This window comes from Delphinapterus leucas, chromosome 3 (genome assembly GCF_059928025.1).
Source record: "Delphinapterus leucas isolate spDelLeu-1000000601 "Yukka" chromosome 3, BTC_Dleu_Yukka2, whole genome shotgun sequence".
NCBI lineage: Eukaryota > Metazoa > Chordata > Mammalia > Artiodactyla > Monodontidae > Delphinapterus > Delphinapterus leucas.
In genome coordinates, this window is record NC_143131.1 from 116176075 (window position 1) to 116194869 (window position 18795).

The 18795-nt window shown below is 44.0% G+C and overlaps 1 protein-coding gene across 2 annotated transcripts in view; it reads right to left on the reverse strand.

Moving 5' to 3' along the window:
• KLHL3 (kelch like family member 3) overlaps window positions 1-18795 on the reverse strand; it is a 111729-nt gene that overhangs the window by 26989 nt on the left and 65945 nt on the right. For both annotated transcript variants that reach the window (XM_089909357.1, XM_089909356.1), the window contains exons 7-8: window positions 7321-7437; window positions 3471-3620 (exon numbers count right to left, since the gene is read on the reverse strand). In XM_089909357.1, coding sequence (XP_089765483.1) covers window positions 3471-3620; window positions 7321-7437 — 267 coding nt within the window. The remainder of the gene's footprint in view (window positions 1-3470; window positions 3621-7320; window positions 7438-18795) is intronic.

The window sequence follows — 18795 nt, forward strand, 5'->3', positions numbered from 1 at the left end:
CAGCATGGACAATATAACCTTAAATCATTTAAGGACTAAAGCTGGGGGAACAATGAGGCAAAGAGCAGCAACGCCTTTTTTTAAATTCCTTCAACAGATTCAAAGGAAGTCACGGTGCCAGTCGCCTGCAGAAGGCCACGTGCTCAGAAACCTAAACATTTTCATTTGGAAAATAAATGGTTCCTAAGGAGTAGAGGCGACAGGGGGACAACTTTGGCCTCCTGAAACAGGGGGTGGACTCTTCTCAATTATAGAATCAATATCTGGGAAGGGACACAAGGTATGTTGCAGAGGTGGGGAGCGGGGGGGGGGGGGCGGGGGGAGGGTTGTCTCAAGCATGCTTAGTCCAGGCTCAGATACAAACTTGGCTTTGATTTTCAAAACTGTCTTTTCATGGGTGTATGCTGTAAAAGCCAGACATGGAGCCTAGAAAAGGAGAGGCCACTGGGTAGGGTCACCACACAAAGAAAATGGGCCAGCTCTGCACCATTTCCTTAGTTCCAGAATACACTCCCCAGGAAAAGACGTCATTAACCTGATATTAGATAGGATGAGAACCTCAGTTTTCAAAGAGAAAAGTCACAGACAAGCAATAAGGCCAGCTGAAAACCCGGGATATAAAAAAACCGCCTGCACACAAAACAACAGTGCACCTTAGAATCAATATTCTCCAGACACAAAGCTGGTAGAAATTTAGATCATAATGAGGGTGATATTCAAGTCCATGGGAGAGAGAGATTATTTAATAAGATAACTTTGAGGCAACAGCCTCATGATCTGCAATACAAATAAACCTGAATTCCTACCCTCACTCTTTACACCAAAACAAATTCTAAGTGCATCAAAGATTCAAACGTAAAACAGAAATCATAAAAGTACTTGAAGAAAACACAGAGTATTTTTTTTTTAAATCTCAGAGCAGGGAAAACATTTCTAAGCAAAACCTAAGCTATAAAGCAGAAGATAGATTAATTTGACTACTTATTATTTTTCGGGATTCAAAATGTTACAAACAAGTTTAGAGACAAACTACAAACTAAGAAAAAAATATGTAAAACACATACAAGGGCCTAAACTCTTTAAAAAGAGCATGTAAAAACCATTAATTAAAAAAATACAGTCTAACAGAAAAATGGGCAGAGGACATGAACAGGGAATTTCCACACCCCCCAAATATACAAATGCCAATAATCCTTTGAAACCAAGATTAATCTTACTCACAATTAAAGAAATGCAAACCAAAACAAGATGCCATCTTCTAAAGGATATTTGACACATATATGTTTAGATATTTTAAAAAATGGAAATTATTGCAAGGCCCATCAATAGATGACAGTTACATAAATAATAGCACATAAATATAATTAAATGCCATGCACCTATTACAATTTAAATACTGTTTTTACCCATAGTGATAACATTGAATGCAGTCTGTAACATCTGGTTGAGTAGGAGAAAAAGATTTCAATCTGTGTAGCAAGAGTCCATTTATCTAAAAGTGTACAGTTTGACCTATTTGTGAATAAGTGCACAGAGATACGTCTGGAAGAAAATTCATCAAAATGATAGCAGTGACTGTCCCTGGGTGGAAGGATTTCAGGTGATTTTTACTTTATTTTGAAATCCTTTTAATAATCTACAATGAGCATACATTTCTATAATCAAAGAAAGCTAAGTTATTTTCATTTTGAAAAATATGAAGAAGTTTTGATGCAATGTTCCAACAAAACAAAACGCATCAACATGCAATAAGGCAAATGGTCCCAAGGCTGAGACCCATGCCCTGTGGCTGTCCCTCCTAGCTGGCACTGTGCAACAGGAGGCAGACAGGTAGGTAAAAATCAGGTTTACAAAGGTGGAGCAGGTACAGGATGGTAAGGGTTCAAGAACAGGTTTGCAGCGGGAGAAAGACTCAATTCAAAACCTGATTCCAGGGGGTTTCCCTGGTAGCACAGCGGGTAAGAATCCGCCTGCCAATGTAGGGGACAGGGGTTCGAGCCCTGGTCTGGGAAGATCCCACATGCCGCGGAGCAACTAAGCCCATGCATCACAACTACTGAGCCCACGTGCCACAACTACTGAAGCACAAGCACCTAGAGCCCATGCTCTGCAACCAGAGAAGCCACCACAATGAGAAGCTCATGCACCACAACAAAGAGTAGCCCCCGCTCACCGCAACTAGAGAAAGCCCACGCGCAGCAATGAAGACACAACGCAGCCAAAAATAAATAAATAAATGTATTAAAACAAAACCAAAAAAAACCTGGTTCCACCACATTAGCTGTGTTGACTTTGGGCAAGTCAGTTAATCTCTCTGACCCTCAGTTTCCTCCTTCCTGAACTAGGATAACTGCCTCTACTTTCTATGCGATATCTTCAGCTCACTGCTTGGCACACAGTAAGTACTCAATAAATGTCAGCTGCTTATACTATCTGGGACATTTGTAACCTTTGTTCACATTGCAACCACTATGTTCTCCATGATCTGGGGTCACAGAGCAGAGTGGAGAGAAGCAAACCTCAGAAAATCCAAATATCTGGTCTTGGACAACATGCTTCTCTAGCCCCATGAAACCCTTCCTGGAAGCAGCAGGCGAGGAGTAAGGCAGCCAACCGCAAAGAGGAAGAGAAGGACAAGGCAAGGAATCCCTGGGTGCTGCCTACTTGTAGTGGATGAGCCAACACGACTCATTCCTCTCCTCTACCCTTCCTCCTGGGTTGGCTGGGACCTCCCCCTAGACTTCATGTTAGGATCCTGGAAAGACGACTCGAATGCCAAGGTAGAAAGGCCTTGAGAGACCATCTAGTGCAGCATCCTTCACTCTACATGTGAGGAACCTGAGGACCACGGAGGGGTGGGGACTTGCAGGGAACCAGAGAGCCAGTACCCAGCACAGACCTTCCATCATGGTGTCCCCTCCTACGCTCATCCTTCCCTCCCCCTGCCTGCCCCCTCACATGCTCTCATCTCCCCCATATCTTTCCCCCACTTCCTTACCTGTAGGACTCCTTAAGGGCCCCTTTCTCCTCTGGCAGCCCTAATTGTCCTTTATGGCTCTGTGGTGAGGGGAGAAACCAGACTAGGACTGTTCTGACTCAAAGAATGGCCTAGAAAGAGGACTGCTGTGGCCAACACTACGTCAAGACCCACCCAGCTACTCCTCTGCTTCCAAAAGAAACAGAGCCCATACCATGGTGTAAAACAGGAAGGGAAGAAGAAAGAGACCTGAGTTATTCACAATCCTTCCTGGTGACAGTGAAGGTTACCTTGAAACCCTTAGGAAAGGAAGACCCCGGAAGAGAGAGGTACCAGCAGATTCACGAGGAACCAGCAGACTCCATCTCCTAGGTGGTAAATACAACCGAGATGCAGGGCAGCCATGTGTGAGGAGAGACTTGGAGACAGGAGTACAAGGCCATTTTCCCAGATCACAGTTCCAACTCTTGGCAGTGACTGGGCTGGGGCTTACCTTGGGCAGGCTAACTGGAGTCCTGGGCTTCGTCCTTGGGTTTTTAATCAAGAGCCTCTGATCCAGAGGGAGAAGATGATATTTCATGGCCTCGATGAGGAAGTCCTTACAGGTGTTGTTATTCTTTATCAAAGCTTCTTCTTCAACTGTCTAGAGGTAATAACCCATAGGTGATCCTGGTGCAGAACTCGGCCCCATTTCCCAAGCCATCTCCCTGGGCTGAGTCATTCCTGTACTCTCACACTCATTCGTTCCCATACCGCACCATCTCAGACCCTAAGACAAAGGTCCACAGAGTTACAGCTTAGTGCCCACCTCCTGCATCTCAAGAGAACAATGGAGTAGGTGATTAAGCTCTGGCATCAAGCAGACAGGGATACAAATCCCAGCTCTACCATTTAACTCCTCTGATCCTCAGTTTCCTCATCTGTAAGATGGGCATATTAAAGTCCCCCACAACCTCACAGGTTGTGTTTGTTTGTTTGTTTATAGGCTTAACAAGATTATGCAAAACAAAGACAACTGATTGTCCCTAAAGCTTCTTTCCACATGCCTTCTGGTTGGAATGTATTATAATGTTTAAGGCAAATGGCCAGATATTTGAGAGAAGGAGAGGGAGGGAAAGAGGAAAACAGTGGGATGCATCGGCCAACCTTTGGAGGCACTGGGTATAATAAGGTGATATTCAAGAAGAAGAATTCATATTCATTATCTTACAGTGCAAGCCTCAGGGAGAAGTGTCCAGTGAGGCACTCTCCAACAGAGCAGTGGTATCAGAGCAGAAAGAGTGTCCTGCACAAAAGTCCCACCAACTGACCTCCACTTGGACTGCATCTAAGCTGGGGCTGTGGCTTCCTCATGCCTTATTCTGGAGCCAAGGACTTAAGCAGGTGCTCAGCAAGTGTGGGCCTAAATATTTCACAAGCAAAGCTAAGGATGAACCACGCTGGTACTCTGACTCTCAAATCTCCACCCTTGGGCACAGGTCAGATTGCTACGTGGCATATCTGTAAGGGGTAGTGTGGTCTTCAGAGGCTACTCCATGTCTTCTTTGCTGGAGTGTTTGGGAGCTGTTGGCAAGGTCAGTTCCATTCAGCAGCTAACAGTGATTGAATGTCTCCTGGTTGGGCAGCTCAGTGCTGGACCCGGGGGAGAAAATGATGCACAAGACAAGGGTTCTGACCCAGAGGCCCTCAGGTCCAGTCAGAGAATGAGAAGGGCCTCCCCACCTCAATTATCTCAGCCCTCAAGCTGTCATGCACAGGCCTGGCTGAGCCGCTCCTGGGTCCCCCACCTGTAACTAGGAATGGGAATGCGGCCAGGGCCATCACCTGCTGGGTAGTGTTGGAGTTGGCAGGAAAAGAAGGATCAGTGAGGGCGCCTGTGTTATCTCTGGACACCTCCTTCCCCACAGACTATCCCCAGGGACACTCCGTTTTCTTGGAAGTTTTTTTTTCCCTCCTACTGAGGGATTGAGGCAGGTAGGGACAAATCATAAACGTTTGGGGTCGGTTAAAAATGAAAAAGGGTGGGAGAGGATCTCTTTAAAAGCTTGGGAAGAAGGAAAAATGCATGAGTAGCTACTGCTCCCAAAGAACTCATTCGGCTTGAATGAAAAGCTCCCTGAGAGAGTTAGTACTTCATGGGTACAGAGTTTCAATTTGGGATGATGAAAAAGTTTTAGAAATGGGTATGGTGATGGTTGTACAGCACAGTGAATGCAATTAATGCCACTGAACTGTACACTTAAAATGGTTACCATGATGAAGTTTATATTGTACATATTTTATCACAAGGACAAATTTTTAAATAAGATATGGCATGTTATACATTTGGCACAATATTTGTAAATATTTAATAAAAGCCTAATAAAGGTTAGCTATTAAAAGAAAACAGCAACAACAACAACAAAACAACTCCCCCAGAAGTCAGTGTTGGTACAGGTCTGCCCAGAGCTTTCCTTTCTCTCAGCCTCCTCCTCTACCATCAGCCATCCCCAGTGGTTAGACTAGTTTGACATTTCAAGGTCAAATGAGTGTTTTGCGGGGGGCGGGGGGGGGGTTGGTTTTTCTTTAACATTTTTATTGGAGAAAATGAGTGTTAATGAAACATCTCCTTCCAGAGGTGTTCTGAAAAAAAAAAAAAAGTCCCACACAACAGTTCTCATGCACATTGTCTCTGAGCTCCTCCTTCTCCAGATCTAAACCTGACCTTGCCCTAATAACCCAGGAACTATTTCCTAAAGTCTTCATTAAATTTCCATTGTGGGTACCTGACGGAGGTTGTGCGTAGGGGTATCTAAAGCCCCTTTAGCTTTCTCCGGAACCCAAGTCCACAAACCGCCCTTCCTCCTTGTGAAAGTGAGACTGTGCTGGAGGCCAGGTGTCCGCCTTCACCGGTGGTTAGGCCCCACTCAGGATAGTGGGAGGTTTGGCTCTGACACGGGGAGCTCAGGTGGGTTCAGTGCCTCTGCTGAGGGGGCCTCTCCTACACGAAGGATGTGCGGCCACCAGGTGGCAGTGGTGCCATCCAAAGTGTAAAACGCAGGGCATGTATGAAGGCCTGAGAATATACGCCCCGGCCCCTGAGAAGAGGGCTAAGGTTCAGAGATTCAGAGACCATTCCACTGACTCCTGAGGCCTGTGATCAACAGCACCACAAGATGAAGACTTTATAAGTGCTGGTAAGGATACTCTCTCCCGCTACTACCAACGGTAGCAGTGGTCGTGAAGACCATAGAGATATCACTGAACACAGGGTTGTAGGCTTTACATGGTTTATCTCATTCTATCCCCAAATGACCCTATAAGGGCAGGGGCTATTTTCACCAGATGAGAAGACAGAGGCTTAGCAAGGCTGAGGATTCGCCCAGTGTCTTACAGTCAAGAAGTGACAGAGCTCAGCTGCTGGGCTGCTGAACCTACTCTTATCCCGGCTTCACATCTGCCATTCCTCCCAGGGACTTCTTGAGGACGGCTGAGGGCTGGCCTACTGCCTTGGCACTTGTTATTTGTCTATTTAAGTTTTATCCTCTGCCTGCCTGGAAAACATCTAATGCCACTGACACTACAAAGTTAAGTCATGTAAAATATACAAACAGAAGAGAAAGTATTAAAGGTGGGGCCTGCTTAGGGAAGGTGGGTGGTCTAGAGCCAGACAGACTTGGATTTGAATCCTAACCCTGCCACTTACTAGCTGGTGACTCCAGATAAATCCCAACCTCCATAAGCCTCACAGCCCACATTTGTAAAAAGGGGATTTTAACCTCTGCTCACAGGGTTGTTACAAGGATTAAATGAGAAAATATGTGGCGCCATGTTTTAGAGGAAGCAGATGCAGTATGTATTCCAGGCACTTGAGAAGAGCTGGTTTTTACAGTCCTGAATTGGGCCCCAAGTTGCCTAACACGAAGGCAAAAAGGGAACATAGAAACATGATGGAAATGACCCTTCTTGCTTCAGTTCTGTACAACAAAAACAGCTAATAACTTCTGTTGAACATGTGTCATCCCCAGCTCCATGCTAACACCTGAACCGCATCCTTACAGCTCCTTTGGTCCTCACAACAACCCTGCTGGGCTCTAGTATAATTTTCTCTTCTAGAGAAAAAGAAACTGAGGCTTAAAGCTAAGAAGTAGAAGAGGAGGAACTAAACCTTAGTGTCTCATTCCCAAACCTATGCTCTTAAACCTTACACTACCATGCCTCACACTGAACCCAGTGGGTTGGTGCCCTCACTCCACAGAAAGGACCCAGGAAACTCACCACTCCATACAACCGGGGTTGCCCACTGCTACTCCTAGGAGGCTTGGGTGAGCAGGGAAGTGCTTGGCTCTTCACATAGCACTCACCTGGACAAGGTAATCCCTCGGTAAGAGAGGGAGACGGACGTGTTCCATCAGCTTTGCCATGTGCTCTAAACGGGTTTCTTTCTCGTAATTGATCCATGAAATCACAGCTTCAAATACCTGTAAGGAAAATCAACATAGGTAACTTTTGCAAAGAGGCATTAACTTTAAACAGCTTTCAAACAACTTCCTCAACCTGAAAAAAGAAAGAAAAGTTACAAGTCATCCACAAAGGTGTTTAGGCTAATGTAAACACCTTTAAATTTAATACTTAAAATAAAACAAAAACACAAAGTCTCTACTATCTGACGTCAGAGAGTGCTCTCTCTCTCACACACACACACAGGTACGCTAAGAAAAACCTGCTACCCCAAACACAGAATCATCAAGGTTCATCGCAAAATAAAAATAAATTCCAATAGTTACCTCAGGGTAGAAATACAGAGCAGTAACTGAACCAAATTTTACGAAGACTGTCCAAGAGGACCAGAAGCCCTGGGGGCAATATCATCATCCCCATCACACACCCCCGTCTCTTCATCTATCTCCCATGTTCATTTAATGCAGAACAAAAACAATAAAGATATCCTCTGCAAAAGCTGGCTGTAATGGTGAATGTGACACTGAATGACAGAAAATGGCAAAAATTTCTCCTTGGGTCAACCCTCTCCTTTGAGGAGAGATTTCATTTCTATACAAATCAAAATGGGGCTTCGAAGCAAAAAGGGGAATCTATGGTTTGGATGTTTGCCTTACTCAAGGTTAAGTTCAAATTCAAACTCTGCACCACCATATACACAGAGACAGGTAAACTTCAATGTTGGTAAGACAGCGGGGAAACCACCACTGTTAATGGAAACTTAACTAACGCGGCTTAAGAAGGGAAGGAAGAATTTGGCAATATCAATCAAAAATTCAAATGTGCATATCTTTGACCTAGAAATATCACTTCTAGAGCTCTAGTCAACAAAAACATTCACAAAAGTGGTGCAAGAATATGTGTTCCAAGATGTTTGCTGCAGCGTTTTTGTAACAGGATAAAAAAGGAAACAATCCAAAATCCACTAGTGGAGAAATTATTAAACTAGTATCGATACCATGGGATATTTTCAGCTCTTAAAAAACAATAATAACAATAACAAGTAGTAATAAGACAAAACACTTTCTTGCGCCAGAAAGCAAGAAAGTGCTCAAAGATTAAGGGGGACACAACGAACAGACACAGAGCGAGCTAGATGGCGCTTTTTCATTGCCGACGTCTGGGACAATTCAAACATCAAAAAGAATAATGAAGAAATCAGTTCTGCGCTGACTGGGAAGGGGCCAAAGGAAATTTCTTCTGGTAATGGATATGTTCTTTATCTTGATAGGGCAGGAGCTATGTAAGCATAGGCATCTGTCAAAAGGAATTTAATTTTACACTTAATATCTATACATTTCACTGTGTGTAAATCGTACCTCAATTTAAAATACTTTTAGTTAAAAGAAGAGGATAGTAATGAATCGTAACCCAAAGAATAAAAAAAGAGTCCATGAGTCCGTAAGGACACTTTAAAAAGTGTGGGAAGGGCTGCTCTTCCCAGCAAAATGTCTTCTAATAAGGTAAAAGGGATGACAGAATAAGAAAAACATTGTTTTGCAACCACCAATGTAATAACTGATTCAGCAAAGATCGTCCATAGATGCTGAAATCATTGGGTGAAAAGTTGTTGGGAAAAAAGATATTCATGGTTCTCAAAGTGTCACCTGACAGATTACTTATTCACTACATGGGGAGAGTGGGGGTGCTTCAAACGGGTATATCTGACAAATACCACCTTTAACAAGTGGTCAGGGCTTCCCTGGTGGCGCAGTGGTTGAGAGTCCGCTTGCCGATGCAGGCGACACGGGTTCGTGCCCCGGTCCGGGAAGATCCCACATGCCGTGGAGCAACTGGGCCTGTGAGCCATGGCCGCTGAGCCTGCGTGTCCGGAGCCTGTGCTCCACAACGGGAGAGGCCACAACAGTGAGAGGCCTGCGTACCGCACAAAAAACAAAAAAACAAAAAAACAAAAAAACAAAAAAACAAGTGGTCAAAGTCAGCACCACTAATAAATAGGACAAATTTATATTATTGTGTTAGCCAAAAAGTGCCTTCGGTTTTTAAGTAAAAATAAAAGACACATTTTTCATTTTCACCAATAACTTTATTGAACAACATATTCACCGTTTTGTTTCACTACCTTCCGACATTTTTTAGGCAACTTCATAATTGCATCTTCCCAAAACTTTGTATCTTTTTGAGCAAAGAACTGTCCCAGATGCCTTTCACAGTCTTCCAGGAAATTGAATTTTTTTCCATTAACAGAATTTTGTAAAGACCTAAATAAATGGAAATCCAAAGGCGCACTGTCTGGTGAATACGGCTGATGAATCAGAACTTGCCAGACAAGCTGTAACAGTTTCTGCCTTGTCATCAAAGAAACATGTGGTCTTGCGTTATCCTGATGGAAGATTATGCATTTTCTGTTGACTGATTCTGGAGGCTTTTCGTTGAATGCTGCTTTCAGTTGGTCTAATTGGGAGCAGTACTTGTGAGAATTGTTTGGTTTTCCGGAAGGAGCTCATAATAGAGGACTCCCTTCCAATCCCACCATATACACAACATCACCTTCTTTGGATGAAGACCGGCCTTTGGTGTGGTTGGTGGTGGTTCATTTCGCTTGCCCCACGATCATTTCCATTCCACATTATTGTACAGTATCCACTTTTCATTGCCCATCACAATTTGCTTTAAAAACAGAACGTTTTCATTACATTGGAGTGGAGAATCACACGCAGAAATGTGGTCAAGAAGGTTTTTTTCACTTAATTTATGTGGAACCCAAACATCAAAGCGATGAACACAACCAAGCTCATGCAAATGATTTTCAACACTTGATTTGGGTATTTGAATAAGTCAGCTCTCTCCCATGTAATACAACGTTGATTGTTCTCAATTAATGTCTCAATTTGATCGCTATCAACTTCAACTGGTCTACCCCACCGTGGAGCATCATCCAGCGAGAAATCTCCAGCACAAAACTTCACAAACCACTTTTGACATGTTCGATCAGTCATAGCACCTTCTCCATACACTGCACAAACTTTTTTTTTGCGTTTCAGTTGGTTTTTACCTTTCTTGAAATAAGAAAGCATAATATGCCGAAAATGTTGCTTTTCTCCTTCCATCTTCAATATTAAAATGGCTACACAAAAATTCACCAATTTTGATGTCTTCTTTTTTTAATGCATGCAAATATGACAGCTGTCACAATACAATCTAACAAAATTGTTTCAAATGAAGTTAAAGACAACTAAGTGGGACTTCCCTGGTGGTCCAGTGGTAAAGAATCCGCCTTCCAATGCAGGGAATGCGGGTTCGATCCCTGGTCAGGGAACCAAGATTCCACATGCTGCAGGGCAACTAAGCCTGCGTGTCACAACTACCGAGTTTGTGCGCCTCAACTGGAGAGCCTGCGTGCCACAAACTACAGAGCCCACATGTTCTGGAGCCCGAACGCTACAACTACAGAGCCCACGCACCTTGGAGCCCGCGTGCCACAACTAAAGAGGGAGAAAAAACCCCACATGCCACAACTAGAGAGAAGCCCACGCGCCACAGCAAAGAGCCCACATGCTGCAATGAAAGATCCCGCATACCTCAACAAACATGCCATATGCCACAACCAAGACCCGATGCAGCCAAAAATAAATTTTAAAAATAAATAAATAATAAATCTTAAGAAAAACAAAAAACTAAGTGCTACTAGAGCCATCTTATGGAAAAAACCGAACGAACCTTTTGGCCAACCCAATACATTCCTGAATGTCATTTAATGAGAGGGAAACAGCATCCCCTAGGTAGTATTCTTTCTAAAATGTTTAACCTGAATCTTATAGTGAGGAAACAATGAGACAACTCCATGTGTGGGACACTCTACAACACAGGTGTCCTGGATTCTTCGAAACTGTTAGCATTATGAAAACCACTTAAAAAAAAAAAGGCAGGGAGATAGTTCTAGATTAAGGGGATTTAGAGACATGAGAACTAAATGGGAGGCATGATCCTTGTTTGAATCATGGATTAAAAAGAAACAACCGTGAAAGACTTTTTCTGAGACTGTTAGGAAATTTGAATGCTGACTAGATATTTCTTTGGTATGATAATGGTTTATGGCTAGAAAAGGGAATTTCCTTGTTCTTAGGAGGTGCAAGCTAAAATACTTAGGGGTAAAGTATCATGATGTCTGCAATTTACTGTCAAATGGTTCAGCAAAATAAAAGATTAAATAGATAGAAAGAGAAAGTAAGTGAAGCACAACGTTAACAAATGGTGAATCTAGGTAAAGAGTATATGAATGTTCATTCTTTCCAACTTTAGTATAGGTTTGGAATTTTTCAAAATAAAAAGTGGAAGGGAGAAGAAAAGGACACAACCAAACTGGTGTAAATGATTTTCAGTGCTTGATTTGGATATTTTGAGCTATGTCAGCTATCTCCCGCGTGGTATAATGTTGATTGTTCTCAATTAATTTCTCAATTTGATCTCAATCCTACAACAAAATTTACAATTTCAAAATTCAAAGTTGAAAGCTATATCTCCCAGGGTGCGTAAAAAACCTCCAATTTTTCTTACCCTAACTATATTTTTGTGTGTATTGATATGTTAATAATGCTTTGGCCCTATTTCCTAAACATATACTTAAGTCAGGCTAAGCATACTCAGATTGAACAAGGTATCAGGAAGGAATCCGTCAGAAAGGGAAGGGAAGGGAAGAGAGATGAGTGGAATGGAACAGAAGGGAAGGAGCAGTATGTATGTATAGTTTGCTACCATTTCTATATAAAATAACCTATATGTGTACAAACATAGACACACACACACACCATGGAAATTCTCCTTGTCTAGTTCATTTTTTTAAAATTATTAACTGTCACAGAGCTATGTGTCTCACCCTTATCACATTATTTTGTAAACAGTTGTGTGTTTCTTCAAGTAGCCCTTAAGATCCCTGAAACAGGGACCTTGTCTTACTTGCTGGCGCATAACACATACTCAAATATGTTTTAATGAATGAATGGACAAATGAGTTCAGAATAAGCATGTAAGCAGGCTGGAACAGACAGCAGGACTGGGGAAGCAGAGGCTGGTATCTTGGTGGGGAGGGCAGAGCCAGGCCACAGACCAAAGGATGCTGGAGACTCCTTGCTTTTGCTGCGTTAGGAGGTGAGCAGCCATGGTTCTGTTCTGCCCTGCACTGTGGTTACCCACACTTCCTTCCACTTCCCTTTACTGGACTGTAACTCTTGCAGGGTGAGAAGTATACCAGCTCTGTCTCTGCACTTCCTGCCGCTGAGCACAATGCCAGGTGACTGGTTGAGAAAGCTTTCATGAAGAATGAACTGCAAGGCCTTGAGTAGGTAGGATTTACTGATCACGCCCTTCCCTGTCAACCAGCTTAGTCTTTGTTATAAAAGCTGCAAAGCAGGCTGAGTCTAATGACGTTGATATTTAACCTTATCTTTATTTTTGGCTTGACTTGTCTAACTGGTTCCACTCAGTTGCACTGTTTACCTACTCAGCTGTGAAAGCCACAGCACTCGGCAGCAACGGTGACCTTCTCAGCAGCTAGAGAAGGCCGCATATTTTTTTCATTTAGACATCATGCTTGGAAAATAAGCAAATAAACTTCCAAGTAGCCTATGTGCCTAAAATCACTCCCAACGGCCCCTGCCATCAAAGGACTGGCCAAGGCAAAGGGGCAACAGGTAGCAGCAGCAGCAGCTCATGTCCATGCTGTGTCAGGCCCTGAGCCACACTCCCCAGAGACACTGTAACCATGGACTCTCCTGACGGGCACTGAGTAGACACTCCTGCCCCTTATTGACTGACTCATCCAAGTCCAGAGGCAGAAAGCAGCAGGGCTGGGCCCACACAAGCCCATCTCCAGGGCTCAGGCTCTTACCCGTTATTCTCAGCAGCTACCCAGCTGGCAAACCTCAGCCAACAGGCCACATGCACCTGTTTTTGTAAATAAAATTTCCCTGGAACACAGCCACACTCACTCATGACAAACCATCTATGGCTGCTTTCACACTTCAACAGCAGAGCTGAACTGAGGCTCTGTGGCCCACAAAAGCCTAAAATATTTACTGTCTGGCCCTTTAAAGGAAAACTGTGTCAACCCCTGGTCTGTAAAATCTAAGCAGAGACCCTGTGGCCTCAATCATGAGACAGGGTGATGTCTACTCGGATGAAAATACTTTTCATGGGCCCCACGATGAAATAATTGGCTGCCCACACGGCACGCTTAGGGTTTCACTTTTAGACAAAGAAATAGCATCATTTCCTCACTGCTTCATGTTCCAGAACCAATTTCTTGAGTGCTACGAGGTTGCTATGTGGAAAGGAGATGGAGGAAATTGGATTTCATCGTCCTCGGCTCACACCTCCAACATAAGCACAAGCCTTGGCCAGAAAATACCAGATGAACCCGATCCTTCTACCCCACCCCCTAAGTCACTGAGACAGCCAAGCCAGATGTTCCTGCACACTGAGTAAAGGGGGGAGCCCTTCACTGGCAAGGGGAAAGGTCCAACAGCTCACGGGATCCCAACCAGGGATTCAACCCGGGCCATGGCAGTGAAAGGCCAGAGTCCTAACCACTAGGCCACCAGGGAACTCCCAACAAGCTCTTGAATAGTAATGAGTAAGGGTCTCCCCATCGGGGTGGGGGTTCATTAATAAAGACCAGGGGCCTGGGTGGCAGACACAGCCAGCTTCAAATCACAGAGCTGTCTATTGTCAATAAGCCTTAGTCTCCTCCTCTCCAAATGGCCTTGAGAGCCGTTGTAAGCATTAGAAATGATATGCAAAACAGTATGCTGCTTAAAAGAAGTCAGGCACAAAAGCATGCACACACCAGGATTCCATTTATACAGAGTTCAAAAACTGGCAAAACTGATCTACTGAGAAGTCAGAACAGTAGCTTGGCTTCTCGGGATGGGGGGCAGTGACTGGGAGGAAGGCCTGGAGCTCTGTTCCTTGATCTGGATGCTGGCTTTGTGGGTGTTGCACTTTGTAAAAAGTTGAACTGTGCACTTTGCATTTGCTCATGTCTCTGAGCTTACTCCAAGCTCACTTACTCTGAGCTTTTTCTCAGCGATGTGTGAAATAGTCACAGTGAGCAGCCAAGATAGATTTTTGGTCCTAGCGTGGTGGTACTCCCGCCATAGGCACTTACTGAACTGCGCTCTCCAAAGGAGAGCAGTAAGAAGGGTAACACTGACTCGGGGGCCCAGGCCACATCATTGTCTGCAGGCTAAGGATTTGGCAACTCGAATGCTGACCTCAGAGTGTGGCAGGGCTGCCAACAGCTCGGCCTAAGCACAGGATGTACTTCTTTGGGCGCTGGATGATACCTCAGCAGCAAGCACTGAAGCCCAGCCTACTGGCTGAGGAGCTCCTGCCCACACCCCAGACCGACCACCGGTGCTGGCGGGAGAGGCTAGGAATTCAGACAGGAGAGCCTGCAACACTAATGATCCCAGGAGACAAGGTCCAAGCCCTTCCAGGAGATAAAATATCAGAATCTGTCCCCTGATGAGAGTTTTAGGAGATAAAAGTACATAAAAATGTGATCATGCAGAGAGAAACTAACCTGTTCTTCTCATAACACATACTTGGCACTAATTTAATTTTTTGAAGAAACTCAACCAATTTCTTCCTGACCTGTATCTAACATGTGGCCATTTCCCCGTTAGTTCTTACTCTGAGAAGCCTCAATAGTGTTTCATAAGAAGGCATGGAATTCTTGAGAAGTAGAAAGATATTTACCAGCTAGGAAAGCAAAGATTCCGAAAAGTCCAATAACCAGCAACTCGGGGGCAAAACTGCAGTAGAACGCAGGAGTCATATCTCTTCTCCCTGCAGTGTGTTTGTCCTGGAAGGTTGCTTATCCTGCCCCTGGGTCAATGAGGCTGCCCATGGTGACAGCTGAACTTCGTGTCTCAAAGGGTATGCAAAAAACAGGCTTTCTGCTCACAGGGTTAGCTCTAACCCTGCGACACCTCCCATAGGAAAGAATCAGGTGCCTGAGAGGGGCTTGCTTCTCTGTGTTTTCCCTCTCACTGGGCAGGGGTAAGCAGGGGAGAGGGGAGGAAAGTCCTAACCAAAGAACTAGTGATTTTGTGATTCCTACCACATCCGCTTGTCCTCTCTCAAATAACAGGAATTTTAAAACAAAAACCACACGGAGGAAAAACAGGAGAGAAAATGGCAAAGATCCATGCCTCCCTCCGACCTCTAGTTCCCACATTTCTCCTTATTCTCTGGAAAAATATTAAAATTATCCCCATAATATCTGCTGGCTCAGGGCAGAGCCCAGCCCCAGTCTGCCTCTTCACTCCCTCGGGGAACGTCTGCTGAGCACCTCCTAGTGCCTCCCAGGGCTCCGTGTCAGGACTGTGCGTGACACAGAGATGGCTAAGGTACCCTCACAGCCCTCAAGGAGCTTGAGCGTAGTGAAGGGGATGAGTCGTGGGCAAAAGCAAGTGCTCTTGGAGGAAGAACAGCACCTGAGCCCTCAGAGAGGCCCAGATGGTGCTGGGGGTGCTGGCGACCCAGAGACAGCTACCACCCCCAGCTCCTGCCTGGCACAGAGCCGCAGGTCACGCCAACCACCCAGACCAATATGGGACCCGGGAAGAGCTTCCCCTTGAGAAAGGCCCCAGTCAATGGTTACATGTATCACCTCATTTCATCCTCAGAAGAGCTCTATAAGATAGATACTACACTATCATTACCCGCCTTCACAGATGAGAAAACTGAGACTTAGGTTCTTTTATTCATTCCTTCAACAAATATTTTTTGGTATCTACCATGGACCTGACACCACTCTAGAAGCAACCATAAGATAGTCAAAATTCCTGACTATACATGGTGTATACATTCTGGTAGGCGATGAATAACTGGCCCAAGATCACTCAGCTTGTTAAAGTAGTGGAGCCAGCATTGAATTCAGTTATTCTGGCTGTAGAACCTATACTTTCAAACTTCCAACAAGCAAGCTGCCTGGGCCCAGCCACAGAAACTTGAAGTCATCATTAACAGTGAGATACCACATTTCCTCTATTTTAAGATGCATAGTTTTAAGATGCATCTGAAACCTGGCTGCATTTTATAATATACATTGAAAGAAACCTGTGGGCTGCTGGTAGAGAAGTAAGTCATAATATAACTGATACTGTGGTTCAAGTGTAAATTTCGCTGAACACAGGTCGTTTGACTGCCGACGCAATTGAATTTTCTGCAAATGTTAACATTAAATCAGTTGGATTTTAACTTAAATGAAGATCCCTGATACTACTTCAAATACACTCAAAAATTTTCACTATATTGCAAGAAAAAGCTATTATGCATGCAAGCGATTATGCCTATCACACGCAATGTAATTAAAGGGAGTAGAAATCACCAAACCTCTTGGAACAGATCACAGAATTTTCAAAGCCTTAAGGGCTAGCGTTCAAATGACAAACACCTAATTGTCAAAAGCTTCCAGCTATTTAACTTCCAGCAATATGTGAGCAATTAAGGGGAAAAAAAACATATGGGTTTTGCCAAAGAGAAAATGCAGGCCAAACCCTACTATTCATTAATAAGACTCAAAATTACATAGCTAACCTTAAACATACCAAAGGGTTCAAGATCATGAGTAATATACTTTCTGAAAAGCATCACATAACTCTGAAGTTACACATAACTTCTGAGAACCAAATATGATACACAACATCAATAATGTGAAAAATACCTACACTCCAAACTGATTCTACAGAAAGAGGAACCCATATGTAAGCATATGAATAAATGAAAGTCACTATAAACAAGTTTTAAGAGTGTACATCTATTGTCATGTTTTTTTGTTTCTGGAAAGATGCAATTAACACCATGTTTTGTTTCACCATTACCAATGGCAAATCAATACAATTACCATTATCACTGGTACCTCCAAAGAGAGAACTGTGATCATTACAATGATAGCTGCCATTTATTGAGCACCTATCAAACACCGTATTCGATTTTTTTTCACCCATTATCTCTAATCCTCGTGACAACTCTATAAGGGAGGCACTCTTAGTATTTCAGTTTTACATGTAAGTAAATTATGGTTCAAAGAAACCAGTGACTTCTCAAGGTCATACGGTCAGTAAGCTGAGTGTGGAACCAGTCCTGCCCAAGTCCAAAACCCAAGTGGTTTCCAGGGCACTATACTGCTCCTCCCTACTAACAACCCACCTCCACCCCTGTCCTGGCATAGCACGCATAGATAAGCCCTCACCTAAAACTTACTATGATCTCAGAGGGTGGGCCAGGATGAATTTAAGATCGAAGGGTCTCCCTCTCAATCCAACACCCTAAGTTGATTCAAATCCTGCTACTTATGTGCCTGCTTCCATTTTCTCAAACTACACTTGAGGACATGATCAAGCAGACCCTAAACTGGCCAACAGCCCAACATTCACAGAGCCAAATGACTGGTTCATTCCATCAAATTGTGCCAATTTGGTAGCACAGTCCAGAGAAGAAAGTACACAAGCTTAGCAAGAAGCGAGGAAAGCCTCTCCATTTCTGAGGCTGGGGCAGGAAGGGGCCTGTGGCCTGGCCAGAAGCATTCTTTCCCCTGGAGGTGCTGTTTCACATCAGCTAATGGAAGCAGAGACCTCCCTAAGCCTACGGAAGAGTCCAGCTTGTGCCAGTCACCTTCTGGGGATCCCCCTGAAGTCTCAGGACAGCCCATAGTTCCAACTGACAACTGCTTTTCTTCTTGATCAGACTTTTGCAGGACAACAGGCAGGGGCTTGTGAATTTCACACCCATTCTCTGGACATGTACCTTTGGATGCAGTCTCATCTCCAACATAAAATCCTTCTCAAGGGCTTTTCCTTGAATATTCCCTCAGGAAAGGGCCTCAAGCTTGGATGCTGAGATTGGACTAGGACAATTCAAGAAACATTTACTGAGTATCTCTGAGGCTGCAGAGGTGAGTAAGGTGTGGTCCCCACCATCAGGGAACTCACAAGTGAGTGGAGGAGGTAAGACCAGCTCAGAACTAACTACAATATAAAGCAGAACAAGGTTAAGTGTTATCCCAGAGGAAAAAGGGATTAATTCCAGATGCACAGTCAATAATCAATTCAGCTAACACTGACTAGGCACCCACTAGGCAGCAGGTACTATACTAGGCATTTTATATACCTTATCCCATTCAATCCCCACAACCAACCTGTGGAACATGTTCTATTACTACCCACACTTTACAAAATGAGGAAGTAGATGGAGAAGCAAAATATCTTGCCCAAGGTCACATAGCTGATTTGTAAATACTAGAGATGAGATTTGGACCCCAGTGGCCAACATGGAAGCGTATGTTATTTCCAGTACAGTAGACTGAATCTCCT